Consider the following 19,062-nt stretch of genomic DNA (forward strand, 5'->3'; position numbering starts at 1 on the left):
ACTCACGAAATTCGGTACACTGGTAGATGCCTATGGATGATAGTCTGTGATATTCAGCAAATTTGCGCAAGTCACGTGGTTCAGCAGCCATACTGAATTTTGCAGAATTTGTTAAAACACCTATGAAACCGCTTACTGCAGAGTTCTGAAAATTGCTATACATGTTGAGGGATAGTCCATGATTAACTGTTGTTAATATGAAGCTGATTGGTTCTGTGGTTTGGCAACCACATTGATTAATGACATAAAATTACCATAAAAATATAAAATCATCAAAATTCAAACATCTTCTTCTCTGAAACCACTTATCCAATTGAAACAAAAATTGGAATAAAACATCTCAGTATGATCATCTGTTACGCTTGTTCAAGGGAAGTTGCTACTGTGAAAATCATGGTGTCCACGCTGCATGACATCATCAACATACGCAACTGGCTATAAAACTGTGTATAACTTCTTTTCAGCTGCAATAAAACGCACAAAATTTGACACGGATGATGAGAACTTTGTGATGTTGTGTTGTTTTCAATATGGCAGACTTTGGTCACATGGTGTACTAGCCTACAGATGCCTTGACCAGACTGCACCCAGCTACCTCCAGACCCTCATCTCTCCCTACACCCCCACTCGACCTCTCCGCTCCGCCTGCACTAGAAGACTAGCTCTACCTCTGCTACGCTCCCCTGCCTCCAGAGCCCGCTCCTTCTCCACCCTTGCTCCGCAGTGGTGGAATGACCTTCCTACAGATGTCAGGACTGCCCAGTCCCTGACCACATTCCGGCGCCTCCTTAAGACTCACCTCTTCAAACAGCACCTGTAGAACTCCTCTGTTTGTATCCTGGGACACTATCACCCTTCATGTAAATGTGCTTTATTTTGCTCTTATCTGCCCCCTATTTTACTTCATTTAATCCTGTACTTCAGAATACTGTATTCTGCCAAGTGTTTAACCTGTAGTACTTTGTATTTAATCATATCCTGATGTAACTATCACTATTTAATCATATCCTGATGTAACTATCACTATTATCTGCTGTATTATTGAATTGTGGTTTGTCACACTTGTACTTTGCTTGAACAAAAGTTATTGTATTTCTTGCTCTTATTGTATTACTTGTATTGTAACACTTGAAATGTATTTGCGTATGATTGTAAGTTGCCCTGGATAAGGGCGTCTGCTAAGAAATAAATAATAATAATAATAATAATGGTGTGGCAGCCATCTTGGATTTAATGAAAAGTTTGGACAATATTCAAAAGTCTTCTTCTCATGAACGGTTAATAGTACAGCTGTGAAAAAATTTGTACGTAGTGCGCTCAAGTCCACGATTGATTCTACTTAAGGAAAAATGGATCGGTCACATGGTGTGGCGGCTATGTTGGATTTTGCGTGAAACGCTTAAACAACAACTCCTCATGAGCCCTTTGGCCGATTGATGTGAATCTCGGTTATACGTTATCTTTGTACTGTCCTCTAAAAATAATAGTCAGGAAAAGTTCCTACATCAACAAACATGACCGCCATGAGCCGATCAATATGGGTGACATGCCAGTTTTAACAATTTTTCACTCTGAAATGACACATTCCCACCACTGGGGACAGCTGTTAACATGGTACAGTCAACAAGATATAGAAAAAATACTTCTAAAACGGCCATTTTTTACCTGGTATTTAGCAAGAGCAGTTTTACTAACTCATGTATCTTAATTACAGTGGAAAGGATTATATTAATTCACACGCACACTATACAAAGACACATACCGTAAACTAAGAAAACATTATTTTAAGAACTGTTGCAGCTGCATCCACGCGGGAAAAAAAAACCTAATGGCAAAATTCAAAGTTTCGAGACAAAAGTTATACGCGGTTTGTAATACTTATGAACAAATTCGTTTTATTAAAGCTACCATGAGTATAATTTTGTGAGAATGTTAATATATGGCAGATGTCAGTTATGTTCTACCGTTTATTTTAATTATATTAAGTTGTATTTATAGGGCTGTGTTTAGAGATAAATCAGGTCCGATTCAGTTGCAATTCAACAGTACCCACGGAAAAAACAACCCTGCGTAATGTTGTTTGTTTAATTAAAATATCCTCGTAGATATGCTGGCTTCACACAACTGCACACATACTCACACACAGTAAGAACATAAGAACATAAGAAAGTTTACAAACGAGAGGAGGCTATTCAGCCCATCTTGCTCGTTTGGTCTGGTAAGTAATCGCTTTGTCTATCAAATAGAATTATATAGAAGACCGCACGGCTATTCACAGCGAATCCTCCCCAAAAACGGACATTTTACTATAAATATTCTCTAAAACATTGTGTATAATTATTTAATCGCTGTTTAGCAGCTCAACGTGAACCGCAGATGAAAACATACACATTTCACGTCCACATTTTCCACCTGTACGCTTGAGCGATTTCGATTGACTGACTTTTATAATTCATAATATAGGTCAATATATGGCAGATGTCAGATACGTTCTACCGTTTATTTTAATAATATTAAGTTGTATTTATAGGGCTGTTTTTAGAGATAAATCAGGTCTGATTCAGTTGCAATTCAACAGTACCCACTGGGGAAAAAAGCGCTCTTGGCAGCTACAGGATCTACTCGGAGGTAGGCTGACAGACTATTCTTATTAATATATAAATTATGTTTAGTACGATATTCGTTTGGTTATGTGTGTGTTTTAAAGTGTTTCTAGTATAAACCTACCTCCACAATGTGTTGACAAGTCAAGGGGAAAAAGTCTCGAAATAAAAGTTATACACAGTTTGTAAAACTTATGAACAAACTCGTTTTATTAAAGCTACCATGAATATAATTTACAAATAGTGTTTGATTCAGTAGTAGCTACATACGGAATTCAAGTGAATAGGTATACTGTACTGATACAGAGTCTGTTTTTTTTATTTCATAACTACATTCATCGTTATATTTAAGACTAAACTGATAAAACCACAATCGCAAATCCTCAATAGGTGGCAACGAATCAGCCAGTGTATTTAAAATACGTATGGTTTTTTTTTTCCACTGATCACAATATACATGATTAACCAAGGTGTGCAATATAACTAGCTTATGTGTAATATACATGATTAAGATGTGCAATATAACTGGACTACTATTGATGTGCAATAATGACTATTTATGTGCAAACTATAATGAGTTTATCAAGTGTGCAATATGATGTTTTTGATTCAGCCGGATATTATGTTTGTTGGGTCAGATGGTTAACTATTGAGTGCTATCACATAACTTTGGATGTGATTTATTATGAAATAATTTGTTCTGTATTTGAGCCAACTCTCCAAAAGGTCTATTATCTGCAGAGCACAATAAATGCTCCATTTCTACTCTGGGTTCTGTTCCAGCTTCTTCTCTATTCTGTCCTGTTTATAATTCCTCGGCAGAGGATTCGAGTGGTGTTACTCATGAATCGTGCACATGTTATGTCCTAGTAGCGGTTTGCTGACAATTACATATGGTGAAATGTGTATTTGACAAGCACCCCTGATAGTCAATTGTTACACTATTATCACTTTCTATTGCTTTAAAAAGAATGCACATTAAATGATAGTGGCATTAAAATATACAAAAACCAATACATGCTGTAGACTTTATTTTATATTGCAAAATTAAGAATAGGGCACTACACGCTCACACACGCACACAAACTCAAACAAAGAGCGATCTAGAATTTAGAACAATGTTAGCCTCTTATATGCATTATTTTCAAAGTCTATATGACTGCATACTATTTAGAATTTTGTGTGCATCGAAATAAAATTTAAATTGCCTACTAACCAATAATTCCAATATGTGTGCCAAATTGACAGTTAGCACAGTTGTGATAACTCTTCATTTATAATAACCAATGTGCTTAAATTTCACGATAACTGCTTGGAAGCCGTAAAGTTGCTCGCAACTCTAGTTCTTTTTGAGTTTGTTTCAACAAGTTATTTACAGTTTTCAAAATGTTTACAAGATACATTTTTTGAATTGATTGACAGCCCTAATTATATATATATATATATATATATATATATATATATATATATATATATATATATATATATCTATATCTATATCTATATCTATATATATATATATATCACATAAAACATTGATGTTCCCTTTTCTTAATGGCATTAGCTGCCCCTGTGTTTCAGATAAACCTCCCCTTACCTGGTTAGTTTGAAATCCAGTCACCCCAGTCTGTACTGTCATCGAAATCACTCAGTTAACATGCAAACGAGGCCATATGAAGCCTAGAGAGTTATGCTGACTGGAGCATGTCACCACAGTTGCATTACAGGGCAAAGGCAGTTTGCTCATCAAAATGAGGCACATGCACATTGTGCCCTAGTGTTAGAGCAGGGGTCCAATCACGGTCCTGGAGGGCTATTCCACCCCGGGTTTAACAGGTAATTATCTTTAGATACAAATAGAACTAGACCTACGGAAGGAAACTAAAAGTGTTTGCCTATGATGGCATATGAAAATTCTAAGAAACGTTTTATTTTTTTTATTAAGCAAAGCAGTATATCATACAACTCCAAAACATATCTCAATGTATCACTTCCATATACCATTTGCCTACTATGTTTCTTTTTCATTATTGTTACTGAAAACATTAAAATATAAAACCAATATCATAACTGAACATGTGAAACATTTCAGCTTTTAAATACAAATGATCTTATTGAAAATATAAGCAAAACAAGCAAATGATCCAAAGCAAATGAACACGTTTTCATTTTCATATCAATACAAATTCCCCGACAGTTTACACATGGGAGGATTTCATTGTTGTTTAACTTGTTCTGATAATAACACCTTGCAGAGATGAAGTCTTTAGCGCTGGCTAAGCTTTGCTAGAGGAGGCGGAGGGACAGTTGTCTTCTTGACTGCATGCTTCTTATAGTTCAATTGAGCAAATCTGCACCCAGGTCACTGGATTCATGCCTGTTGAAAAGCAACCTCCGGCTGAAAAAGACAATGAAATGCATGTTTCTGAACTTAGAAGAGTTTCCTTCTCTGTCATTCTCATCTATAATTATACACAATCCCTGCTTTCTACTTTTTTCCATAGGTGTGTAAATATTTTCAATTGCCCTTTATCTTAGCCAAACTCCAGGCTCTTATATAGAAATGAACAGCAGAGCCATATTATTAAGTTTGTTACATTACACTAAAGAAAATACACAACAGCATGATTATTCACCCATTGTTCAGATAGTGTGAATAGCATGATGGTGCATGTTTATGTAGAATATGATACACATTTACCATGGCAATGTAACTGCATTCAGATTTGCATCCAAAGGCTGATGTAGCGATAGCGATGCACATCTCCAAAATGTTCAGCACCAGAAGAACTGCCAGAATGCCTACATGCTGTAAAACACAAATCAGTTCATTCAAAAGCCATTGTCTAGACAGCACATTATAACAAGAATGAAGCCTGTTATAGGATATATTGAATACTGGATGCTGAGGTCCATTATAAGATGATGAATCCAGAGATCTGATGCAGGACTTTGTGGAGTAGTCCTCTCTCAACAATGATCTTAACTTTAAGCAATAGTTACAGATTCGACTGCATTTAAGGGGTGTTATGTCCGTACTATGCATCCTAGTACAGTAATATTATAGATAATAGTAAATATTACATACAAGGCAGTTATAATAATACAATGGGATTTTAACTACTATAATGATCTATAACTATAAAACTCAATTTTAAAGAGTAAGTAGTGGGGTTCCAAAAAATATAGTGTTACACATCCCCACATGTTGCTGCAACTGTTTAAATAACGTACCTGTCATTTTTATTTTCATTGTTAACATCCTGACAACTTTTTACACTTATAACTTTAAAGTCTGTTTCAAAGCTCTTTTCAAAATGTCTGCTCTATGCACTGGGGTTTGAGATCTGTCTTCTAAATCACTGCAGGTAGAGCGATATAAAACAAACTAACATAACAACAAGTGCTCTGGCTTTTCTGTTCTGTACCACATCATGGATCATTATTCCTTATCTGTGCATTAGAGAGGCTATTTTGAAAAGAGCTTTGAAGTTCTAAAGTTCTAAGTGGAAGAGGTTGTCAGGATGTTAACAATGAAAAGAACGATTACAAGTACCTTATTTAAACAGTTGTAGCAACATGTGCGGACGTGTTAAGCTATATTTTGTTAATACATACCCCGCTACTTACTCTTTAAGGTATGTAGAAATCATATAGAAAAAAAATCTCACAATAAACAGTGCTGTATGTGAGGGAGTGACAAGTGAATGAGACACAAGAGTTGAAAAGGAAGTGGTAAAAAGGAAAAAGGCTAAAATGATAAGAGAGAGGTTGAAGATTGCAGGCGGTGCAAACACTTACTATGGTTAGAGAGTATCTACGGAGGTACTCATACTCTGCAGATCTGTTCAAGTAATCCATGTGGAAAGGTACTATGGACACGCTTATTGAATAAAGAATAGATCCAACTCCAGCAAAAACAGAACTGACAACGTTCATCCCTAAACATGCCTTCACCTAGAAGTGAAATAAAACAACAACATTACAAATACAAGTTTTATTCTTAATACAATGCATAATCAGATCAATACATTCAGAACTAGGGTCTACGTTACCTCTTAAATGATCACATATTCACAAGGGCTACATTTACAACAAGCACACTTAGTAGTGCTATTATTTCTAAAAAATAATCTACTTGACCCTTGTCCTTTTTTATTCTGACATGGGTTTAAACAATGATGTGAGAATGGTATTTCACAAGTTCTCATTGTACTTACCTAATAGTGGCCATCCAGGTTACCAGGTGGAACTGGCTCGTTCTACTGGTCTCAGAGGATGATTACATGTCATTATTTGTTAAACGTTTCCATTACTACTAATTGCACGTGTGCTTTTAATGTGTTTCATGTGCTTAATTAACCCTCATCAGCAATGAGATCAGCAGTATCAATAGCTTCACTCTTTGTCATATTTGTACAGTTTATAGTTAAAACAACATTTTTTCTGGTAAAAGATCTATGATTCTTTTCTCCAAATCAATTACTTTGTCAAAGAAAGGTCATAGCTACTATAATTCTAGTAAGACAAGTACGATAACTTAGTCAGCCACGTTTCCAAAATCTAGAAAAGTATAGTAAGGTAACTATATGATGACATCACAATTCTAGAAGAACGCTCCATTCTGGGTGCCAGAAGTTGTTGTAAACCTAGCAATTGTTACAGGTATAATTTCTCCTTTTTAACTATTTGCATAAATGTACCCTTTCATTTTTTATTAAGGTGCCAATGCAGACTTCCTAAAGTTGTAAGCAACACTTCACCTCGACTGACGCACTCTACAATGACATGTGAAAGTTATGTGGACAGCTGCACATATGAGTGTTTACAAAGATGAGGGCGTCATCAACTCGAAGTGCTGGAAAGTTAAGCAGAGGTATGTATGAACAGTAATAAACGGTTTTAATTTGAGATCCGTCTTTCTTATGTCTATCAACTATGTAATTTATGGTGGATACAGACATGTGGAGCAATGTTTGTTAGAATATTTGGATATTTGTCGCAGCACTAACAAAAATAATATTATTCCTTACCACTATTTTCATGTCACACTACTAAAGTCTCTTCTCGTCCATCTTATTCGTGACAGTAACTATGGCTATGCTTTCTTTGAAATGTCATTTCAAATCTGTGCATCTAAAATTCGACAAACGCTGTGCCCACTAACAGCAAAAAAATGGGTTTCCATTAAAACTGATTTCTAGTGTATAAACTGGTTCACGTGATGACGTCATGGGCGTGGCTAAGGTTATTCTAAGGTTATTCACAAGGTAACAGATAGCAGCTAACAGAAACACTATGAGGAATTGAAATTGAAGCTAAAACAGTAACAGCAATGAACTGTGCTGAATGAAAGCTGGATATTAAAGTAAAGGTTAATTCAGAGAGGACTTGCTGGGGGCTGCTGTGGCTGCACAAAATAACACTGGTGCCTGCATTTGAGAAATGCTGACCTAGGACAAGCTTTAATATTAACTATAAATGAAATAAAAAAATAAATGAATCCGTCGATTTAGAAAAAGTTCAGTTACACAAAAAGTGTGTGTTACAGATTGCAGGTATTTCTATTTGTGTATCAGTATACTGACCAGACCTCTTCTGTGGGTATTATCAGCTGCAACAGCCAGGGATCCAGAGATAATATACTGTAAGAGATACAAGATTTCCATTGTAAGCCATGATTATAAATAACAACTGAGACCTTTAAAAATATTCAGTAGTATGGGATTCTAACAGGCAGGACACAGTCAGTAGCAGCACTGAAAGAAACAATCAAAGGCTGATGGGAGGGACCAAGTTCACAGACACACTTGTATAATAATAATAGTTCTCAATGCATGTTAATGAACTACCTTAGTGAAGACACCAATAAATACCTGTGACAGAAATACAATGATTCTTGGTTGTAAATCTCCCTCCTGACCTGTGAGGACGCTAAGCAGCGAGAACAGAGTTCCCTGGACGGGCTGGCCTGACAGTTCTTTCCCAGGGTTCAAGGGAAGTCGGCCAGCTAGAAAGGGGGCGGGACTCCGTTGCACTAATGCATTGGCCCGGAAGGGAAACGACGTGGCAGCTGCAGATTGGAGAGGCGGTTGCACTCGTTTACCAAGGGGTCATGTGTGACGGCATAAAAGGGGGGCGGAGAATCGCAATCTGTTCCTTCGCTTGGTTTATGCACTGAACTTAAGCTGCGTCCCAAACCGCACCCTTGCTCACTCGTTACCTTCACTTGAGGGGCAGAAGTACTATGTTTGCCATCTTAAGGGTTGTCCCAATTCCTTAGGGAACAAGTGAAGGGTGTTTTATGTGCCCTTCACGGCACCCTTTGACTGAGTGTACAAAACAATTGTCCTCTGCGGAAGTGTTTGTGCTGAAATCCCAGAAGTCTTTGCATTAAAGGTGGAGACAAGTGGGAACAATTTGCAAATATGGCAGACGTGGCTGCACATAAATGTAATGTAACTGTAGTTAGCTAGGAAATTGTAGATATTGTTAAGTTATTTAACAAGCAAATTATTTGTGAAATATATGTTGTATTGAGTCACTTAGCTAATAAAATTTATCTTTTTAAATCTATAATCATGATTTAAATATATGATTAAAAAGTACAGCGAAAAATCTTTTCAGTACATATCGATTGCAGGAATTAATTATCTATCAATTAATTAATTAATGAACTAGATAGGTAGCTACAAAACTAGCAGATAATATAAACGAGCAATATATTTAAAAATTATTGTTATTATTTTTTTATGAAATACAGGGACAGAGGAAGAGACCCTAAAACTGATCCTGCTGTGTGCAACAAACAATGTTCTCTTCATGGGGAAAAGAAATGCCTCGAAGCTGAGCTGGGAGTAACATTTGAAACTTTAATGTAGCCTGCACACTTTTATCATTTCCATTATATGTTTTTGCAGTGATTTAATAAATTAGTTTAGAACCTTTAGCCATTTCGTAGTGATACTGAATATAAAGCTAAATATATTACCTATTGGATTTAAAGTAAAATAGATGTCTCATTATTTAAAATATTATTTAAAACAAAACAAAAAACGTAAATATTAGGCTACATTATGAAATACATGTTCGTAAGATGTGGCAAAGTTTTTTATTTTATTAACCAATATCAAAGTTTTTCAAATTATCTCAAAGTTTAAAAATAACCATATACATGTAAAATGCTCTATATATATCTTGTTCACTCAGTAGGGCAATAGCGCGGCGAAGACGTCTCCTACTTGCCGAAATCCTTGTCGCAGTTCTTTGGAACAGGAATAGTGCAAATGCTACAGCCATTCTTCCAAACTACAATCTGACAACAAAAGATTGTGTAGCTTCTTGCTCAGTCAAAGGTAAAGGCGCTGAATGATGATGATGAAGTGTGTCCAATATTAATGCTTTTAGCTCCACCCTACACTCTACTCCCTCGCTCACCCAAGTGCACACTCTGTGACGTGAGTAAAACTTCACGCGAAGTGTACACTTGTTGAAGGGAATGGTTTGGGAAGCAGCCCTAGAGTGACTGTGAGAGACCCCAGTTGTACAGCTATAAGTGAGTGTTTTGTTTGTTTGTCTGTAATTGTGTTTGTGAATTAATTAGATGGCTAACACGATTCCGGAGCTGTCACCAAGGGCCAGCACAAAGCCGGAACAACACTTCACCACTGTAACAAATATAAACCTGTATCACCCACCACGAGCACTACTGCATGCACCCAGGACTGGTGACCGTGTTTGTATTATTGAGGGGCGGATATTGTTTATTATTTGGGACTGCAATCCCCTTGTTATTTACCCCGTGCAGTACACATTGGTGTGTATTGCTGGGGGATTATTGTTTGGTCGCCAGACCTGTAATATACAATAAAGCCTTTTTCCAAACGGATTACAAATCTCTCTGTCTGTTTCATTCACGCACTGCATCACTTCTGCACCTGTATCCACTCAGCCACCTGTTCACAATAACCCTACATATACTAATACATATATTTAAGGCTTTAAGAATGGAAATGTATGTTTCATATCATTAACAGAATGGAAATACTTGAATCCATAAGTTTAATTGACAAGACTTAATAAACAACCTCTAATGCAATAAACAGACACCACATTAAGCATGACATGCTTTAAATAGGATATAGATTATAAATAGCCGTTCTGAATGAAACATTACAAAACAATTCGGTACCATCAGCCAATCAGCTTCCAGCTCTAGCTGGATTCTATCAGACAGTAGATGCCCTCTGGAACTGTGAATCAAACTTAATCAATCTGCACAAGTGGCTTTTTCATTTTGACTTGCCTTAATGAAAGTTCAGTTCATATCTATTACCAAAGCAACCAATCCTGTACCTGCAGAGTCAGCCAATCATAGTCTGTCTGTCAGCTTGACTGGCGCTCAGTAACACTGTGCTGTTCAGATATCTAGCACTGTTCAGATAAACTATAAGCAACTCTGACAAGTAAAATGTTTGTTTAATAAAAACATCGACGGACACTATCACTTAAATAGACATTTAATATTGTAGGGAAATACCTTTTGAAAAGTATCAGAAGGTGCCATTTATAGAAAGAAACATGTTTGTAGCTCAAATCTAAGTAAGGATTGCAATGATAATGCTCAGCAAACAGCTGTACTCTGAACAGGAAACCAGTTGTAGCTGAACAGATGCTGACAAAACCAGGTTGCTAAGGCAACGACAGTTTAAGCCTTGTGGTTGGGACATTTCCAGATAACTAAAAGAACACATTTTGCAGAACAGAGAAGCGGCTTGACAGACTACTGCTGTCAGCTAGAATTAGGAAGACAGCAAACGAGTTAAAACTCACGTAGGCTCTGGGATAGCTGGGTATAAACACCAGCAGAGCAGATGTCTGTTTGAGACGCATCCCAAGTCCATCCTGTTCACTTGGAAGGTGTGTGCCAGTGCCCCCAGTGGGAAAGGCCAAATTGATCAATACCCGACTTCTGTAATGGCTAGTTGCTAATGATAATGTTACTAATATGTGTGTCACCATAAAGGGAACTATATTAAACTCTTAATCATCCTTTGAACTTGAATCGTAGGTTATAAAATACGATTCCCTACAATATACACTCTCTCCAATTTAACCTTAAATAGATCCAGAAGTATAGATTTAATTGAAATGGCTGAGATTGAAATATATACACTAAAGTAGTTAGAAAAATAAATACAGCATGGCAGAACCACACTCTCAGTCCAAACAGACAAGAGACCATCTGGGTCAAATCCACAGAGCCTAAGCCTCGCCTTGTCTCGCCTCGCTTCAGCCTCTGCCCTCCCCTCTTTACCCTGCAGTGATTGGACCAAGCCGGTTTAAATAAGACAACCACTAAGACAATTGTGAACTATCAAACAGATCAGTGAGTCAATTAGGATCAACACTGCAGTGCAGCCCCTTTACCCTCCAGTGTAATAGTATCTTACCAACTAAACAAGCCAACACTAAAATGTCAAAATGAACGTGTAAACATTACCAAAATGAATTAACTAGTGAAATTATAAAACACAAAGTGAACACACATGTATTTATTAAAAACACCACATACCACAGCAGGAGCCTTTCCACACACGTTAACTCTGGAATTATTTGTTGATTTTTCAAAGTGTTTTTTTGAATAATTATGAATGTGAAATTTGTGAAACTGTTCTAGGCTGTTGTTGAAGAAGCCAAGTAGAACAGAATATTTGCTACTTCTGCATAACTGAGTAAGTCCTTGGTCTATATTTTCCACTGTGGCCAAAATGCAAACTGCCCGTGCCACAGAAATGAGGTATGTGGGCAATTTGCCACAGTGGAAAACCAGGTCACAGGATTAGACAAGTTTATCTGCATTATATTGACGTTTTTATTGTACATTTTGGTTAAAGTGGAAAAGTACCACTAATTGGGTTTCCATCTTTAAGGTTTAAAAAAATCTATATCAATGAAAAATGTTTGTCTATTTTTATGGAAACACTGTTACTTCCTAAATGTGTGTGCACAAATGTTCTTCTTCAGCTCCCCTAAAAACAGACTGCATGAAAGACAAACAATATATTTAGCAAGGTAAGATCCTGCAGAGAGCCATGCATGAGACTGTTACCCTTGAGAATCTTCTGAAGATGCAGGATGTGAGCTTTCATTTCTGGAACGGTAACCCAAATATTCCGTGCCTACCTCAAGTAAATTGACAGCAATCTTCTAGAAATGTACAGAATCTGGAATCTGATGCTGGATGTAAGGGCTATTTTATTTCTCTGCCCTGTTTGGAGCATACTCTGTAACATTTGAATTGGACATTTCAAATTGTGAAGAAAATCTGGGGTAAAATCCATGAAGAAAAGAAGGTATTACTTATTTTCCTTACCCATACACCAGTCCAGAAAGGTAATCCAATGATTCCTTCCGCCGTGTCTGCATTCATCAGGACAGGACCAAACAGCAGACTCACAATCCCAATTATTATTTGCACGACCTTACAAAACAAAAGCAGATTTCAGGATAAGAAAACTCATGAATTTTAACATTTCACACATTTTGCGAATAAATAAAACATTTCATTGGTATTACACATTGTTGCATAAATCGTAGAGATAAACGATGAATTCAAATGTTGATTTAGATTGTATTAGAGATCTAGGGTCCACTCAGACTGTGAAATGCACTTGTTTCCAAGATTTTACAGACAAGCATAGTCGGATATCTGCTCAGCTCTTGCAGCTGGTCCTCAGAAACCAGCAAATCAGCTTGAATTGTGTTGGTAAGTCTGCCCTGTTTCTGTATCCTTGCAACTTGAGAGTAAAGGATTTTTCACAGCAAGTGTCAAAGCATCAGCGTCTGGCAAATGAGTTAAAATCATTGGACTGCAAAGAGAAGGTAAATCTGTGAAGCACAAGAGATCAAGAAGGAGGCAGCGATGAAGACATATTATTGTTATATGTGGGACAGCGGTGTCGTAAAATATGTTGTCTTTGTGGATTTGGGGTTTATAACATTGAAAATGCTGGGTGAATAGCATGGGCCTGTGCAGGAGCTGGATCTGGACAGTGATATGTTTATTTTTTAACATTCTTCAGAATGAGCAGAGACAGGTTTGCTGAGCAACTTGGCATGGTTGGTCCAAACATTAAAAAAAAAAAAAGAAATACCAACTATTGAGAGTCTGTCAGTCCAGACAGTGTCTGTCCGTCTGCTTGAGGAGAGTACTATACATATACATATTTACACAGTCAACTGCACATTAGCATTCTGTAGCGCCCCCTAATAGAATACAAGTCTACTTACAGTGTAACCACATCTTTTATTAAAGATACAATGTTCCACTATCATTATTAAATATATGTACTGAAATTAAATACAACATTTTGAATTTGTTGTTTCTTAACTTTGATAGTAGATGTTATTTTAATGCAAACTTTTTTTTTTTTTTAATCAATGCAAACCAGTATATTTGCATGAAAAGTAAGTATTGACCCTAAACTGGCTCAGCGTGTTCTGATTGTCAGTCTGTGCTCCATGTGAGTGCAAGGCAGAGCTGTCTACTGACTGGGAACTGTGGCTGCGCACTGCAACAACTGCTTCAAGACATAGCCAATATGTTTAATTAACTAGACTACTGTAACAAATGTACCATCACACTAAAATGTAGTGTTTCCGTCATATATATGCATTTGTAGATATAAAGATGATTTATTCAGAGGGGAGTGGGGCTCTAAAGCTAAATACCATAAGCCACTGTTTGAAACCCTGTTTACTAGATTAAAACGGTTTTACAATATTTAAAACCTCAGTGTTGATCTCACCCCAGTCTTCTTTTCTCTCTGTATCTTTATCATTTTTGATATTTTGAAAATTGCTCAGTTGGACATTCATCACTTCTAATGGTGCTCATGATTATGTTCATTGCCGTGACGATGATGTGAGGGGTAGCGTGCTGGACTGTGATTGGTTAGAGAAATACATTTACAGATCTGTTTTGTACAATGTTGAATGAATGCCATGTGGCCAGTGTGAAAGCCTCCATGACATCCTAATGAAGGAGTGTTGCGCCGGACGCTGATGTTTTGACGTGACGCGCTTGGGGTGAAAGGGGCATCTGGGAATTGGATTTTTAAAAGTAGAATTGGCCGCATTTAGAATATAATTGTTTTATCTGTGTGTTATTCATGATCTTTGAATTCCAATTCAAGCTTTTGTATTATAACATTGAAACTGACATTGAAAGGCTCAAGATTCATAGCTCTTGAAGACCTGAGACACAGACTGAGGCACATTGTGTCATCGATTATCCAATCAGTTTCACCTTCATCTCCTGTGCTTGACTTACCTGCTGCCAACTGGATTGCTGTGCACTGTTTGAGTTCTTGAACAGCTGTTTGATCTGTATTCTTCACATATACACTATAGTATTATAGTACTGCGTCTTATAGAACTTTTGTTTTTTGGTGAATAAAAAAATAAAAAAATAAAAACATGTCTAAAGTGACTTTTTTTATTCAACTAGAATGAATTCACTGAGATGAGAACATTACATTTTCTGTACTATACATGCAGTTTAAACATTTCAATATATTGCTTTCCTGCTGTGCAACCCATGGAAGAAACACTTTACATCGCATACCATATACAGTACTACAGTATTTCTGCCAGTACTGTGCTCTCTATGCTTAAGAAATCGCTGCACACCATGTGTATATAATTGCTGACTTACCCCCAAAGCTTTGGGCTGTCCTCGTAGAAATGTCTGCAGCGGCCCTGGCAGCTGGCTTGCCACTGTTCCTGGTGCAGCCTGGCCAGCACTGCTCAGGGGGTACTTGTGAGTAACGATAACAAACCCTCCAGCTGTTGTTACATGTGAAGCCATGGCGCTTGCCTGGTCTGGTAGCGGCACATTAAAAGAAAAAAAGAAAAAAAAGAAACACAAATCGAGTTCATTTTTTGGTAATCTGGATAAATTATGGTTGAGAAGAGATTTTTTTTTCTTCTTGCAAATGTTGAGAAATGTATTCCCCATGTTCAATATTTAACAATATGTTATTCTCAGAATGTTAGCATGTAATGATAAGGTATACGACTACATGTAAGAAGTTTTCTGCAGAAATTCTCTCGCACATAAATTCTTATTTTTTTCCAATCAGAAATACAGGCTTGTTAATTTGCTTTCATTTATTTTGGTACACAACAGCTTCCACCTAAACTACAGGATGAATCGTGCACACAGAATATAACTGCAAAAAACAGTACCCTAAATCCTTCCATGAAGACAGTAGGAAACTGTTTTGCAATATTGAGAGACCACTGGGCTAAACAATTGGTCATGGAGTTCAAATAAAAGACACCAACGAAACATAAAGCACATCGCCTCATATCAGCCTCGATACAAAGACGTAACGAGGAAAAAAAAGTTAGGAAGCTAATTTTAATTCAACCATTTTTTAAAAATATAACAAATACCTTTTTAAATGAGGGAGAATAAGAACGTAATTACTGGCACTGGTAGCTACAGTGACATGCATATCAAATATAAAAAGGATATTATCACTGTTAAGTTTTTTTTCAAAACTTTCAGACCCATCTAGGGCCTCTGGGTGCAACGACCAACCAACTATTCCTCTGTCACTGATTATATATATATATATATATATATGCGCTCAATCCAATCGAGCATCTGTGGGATGAGATGCAACGAGCTATTCGGAGTAGAGTTCCACTACCAGCCAACTTGACACAACTGTGGGAAGCATTGGAGTCAACATGGACCAGCATCCCTGTGGAACGCTTTCGACACCTTGTAGAGTCCATGCCCCGACGAATTGAGGCTGTTCTGAGGGCAAAAGGGGGTGCAACTCAATATTAGGAAGTTGGTCCTAATGTTTTGTACACTCAGTGTATATATATATATATATATATATATATATATATATATATATATATATATATATATTATTAAATATATGAAAGCATGACAACCTTTATGTACAAAAAAAAATCTTCACTAATATACAATTGAACAAGAACTGTTGAATATTTATTTTCATTTCATACAGTTAAATGGCAGTGTTTATATGATAGTGAAAAATAAATAAATATCAAGATAAATAAATAAATACACAAATTTCTATGTAGTCATTTATTTATACATTTATATCAATGTATTTATTTATTTATGTTTTATTTTTATCAAATATATATATATATATATATCGTTCAGTATAGCTGATTCTCAGAAATTAATGATCCTTTTAGTCAAGTGGGGACCACAAATAGAGTTACACTCATCAACCAGTATCGAAAGAGGAAACCATACTTCCTTGCACCAATAGGGACCACAATGAGCATTACACTGACAGGAAACCAAAAATGTTCAGAGTTCAAGGTCAAAATCTCAGAATGAGGATGATGAAGATGAAGATGAGTGATAGCTCAAAAAATCTCAAATATGTGTCCCAAGAATTCTCATCTGGCTGACTTCATCTTTCAAAATACTGCTTATCTCAACTAATTGTGTAGCACTGACAGTTAACATAACATGCTTGCAAACTGAAGGTTTCAAATCCCACATATACCAGACTTTTTTATATTTATATAAAGAAAGATTTTTCTGCAGGCAAATGTTCCATTTTAAAACAGAAATAAATAATGTAATATAAATGATATAGACGTCAAAATAAGTGTGTTCCCCACTATATTTCCATGTTGACAAAACAAGTTAATTGTCATTAAAATCAGATGTAATATACATATGGGTGGATCAAAGTGCCTGGGGGTCTGTAAAAAAACGGTGGAAGAACAAAAGAAAGAGAGAAGGAGAAGGACATTTTCTACCTTTGGTGACTTATTTCTCTTACTTTATCACAGGTATTTACTTTTTTTCTACATTTCACATTAGATTGTTGAGAACTACAAATTAAATGTGGAATGGTGCTTTTTGGCTGATTTACTTTTGCTGCGTCAATACCCTGAAAACACGTAAAGTATCCATGCTGTATAGATAGTCACTGGCAGTTCTCACACTTCCTCTCAATATAAGGTTCCAGCTGTCCGTATATTGGATGGATATGGATGGCTGGAGCCTTGCCACATATTCGAAATCACTGCGCTGTTTCACAGAATTGAAAGCAACCCATTTTAGCATGATATTATAGAATTATTGATTGTTGTCCCAACAGTTGCTACCACTGTATGTGGAACTGTCTGTGACTGAATCATTAACTTGTGTAAAGAGTTTATCTTCCCTATATATATATATATATATAGAAATTGTGCAATGTCTCGGGGCGGAAAGAGAGATATACATATTAAACACTTATATATATATATGAGAAAATCCAGGATCATTAATTACCTGTGTGTCTTCCAGGTTCTTTCACCTCTGGTGAGATACCAGAGAAGATATCCTGGTCTGGTATCTGCAGCCCACTGTAAATGTGTTCCATCTCCATAGCTAGTGCTCTAATGAAGAGAGGAAGAGCTGCCCCTGTTCCTTCTGACTTTCACATTCACACATTGTGACCAATCAGTGCAGGCTTATTTTAAGATTTTTCCAGATCACCTCAGGAAGTGGTTTAATGCTGAAAATACAGCCGTAAGGGCAGCGTGCATTGAAGCGCTACTGTGGTCTGGACATGTATTATTGTCTTTATTTCTTCTGCAGAAATAACAAGCATGGTTGAATGTAAATTTAAAATGAGATCCATCAGTAACATGAAAAGTAGATCATTGTGACCTACTTTACCCTGACATGTTATTAGGACCTGCACCCTGTATCGAGTTGAAAATACATTTGCAGTAATCACAGCCTTGACTTGACGTGACATAGACTCAACAAGCTGGAGTGATGAATGCATCATTCGTCATTGAGATCTGGGGATTGTGGTGGCCATGAAAGATGCCTGAAGTCTCTGTCATGCTCCTGCCCCTGCTTCTGGCACTGGGCATGGGTGCATTGTCATCTGCATCAGGGTACAAGTGCAGCATTGTTGGGTGCACTTGATCTGCAGCAGTGCTTAAGTAACCTACAGAATTTGTTCAGTAATCAAGGGATCCAGGATATACCAGGAGAACATGCCCTACATCAAGGCGATGCCAGATCCAATGGGGCAGACAGCTGCTAATAAAGTGGACAGAAAGGGTATATCCACTATATGTACATGTAAAAATGTACCTTTGACATACAGGCAGCAAACTGTGTGCCTCCATTTAATCCCAGATTCATAAAGGAAACAAAAAGCTGTTGGATGATGGTGAAAAACACACTTTTGAGCTTTGAAACTGAACTAGTTTGGACCAATTTATTATATGTTCACGAGTGTATTAACAATTTCACTCAAAGTGAGTAAAAAAGAAGAAAAGCTTATATATTGAACAAGATTTTGTTTTAATTGAATTGGTTCAGTCAAGGTGAAAGTGGTGCAGGTGCTACAGATATGATCAGTATTTTGACAAATCATTC

At 36.8% G+C, this 19,062-nt stretch overlaps 1 protein-coding gene across 1 annotated transcript; it reads right to left on the minus strand.

The window, feature by feature from the left end:
• Positions 1–4,513: 4,513 nt before the first annotated feature.
• Positions 4,514–18,080, minus strand: LOC131721227 (membrane-spanning 4-domains subfamily A member 4A-like). Its single transcript, XM_059014652.1, has 7 exons — positions 17,956–18,080; positions 15,322–15,488; positions 12,979–13,086; positions 8,192–8,248; positions 6,405–6,560; positions 5,305–5,412; positions 4,514–5,001 (listed from the first exon to the last, which is right to left on the minus strand). The coding sequence occupies exons 1-7, from the start codon at positions 18,050–18,052 to the stop codon at positions 4,975–4,977; spliced, it is 720 nt and encodes a 239-aa protein (XP_058870635.1). The 5' UTR covers positions 18,053–18,080; the 3' UTR covers positions 4,514–4,974.
• Positions 18,081–19,062: the final 982 nt, after the last annotated feature.

The sequence above is a fragment of the Acipenser ruthenus genome, chromosome 48 (genome assembly GCF_902713425.1).
Source record: "Acipenser ruthenus chromosome 48, fAciRut3.2 maternal haplotype, whole genome shotgun sequence".
Classification (NCBI taxonomy): Eukaryota; Metazoa; Chordata; class Actinopteri; order Acipenseriformes; family Acipenseridae; genus Acipenser; species Acipenser ruthenus.

Coding starts and splice junctions, on each gene's coding strand:
- LOC131721227 (XM_059014652.1), bottom strand. CDS start 18,052: ATGGAGATGGAACACATTTACAGTGGGCTGCAGATACCAGACCAGGAT. Junction 13,087..15,321: donor GACAGCCCAAAGCTTTGGGG/GTAAGTCAGCAA, acceptor TTGTTTTGTAAG/GTCGTGCAAATAATAATTGG. Junction 5,002..5,304: donor AATGCAGTTACATTGCCATG/GTAAATGTGTAT, acceptor TGTCTTTTTCAG/CCGGAGGTTGCTTTTCAACA.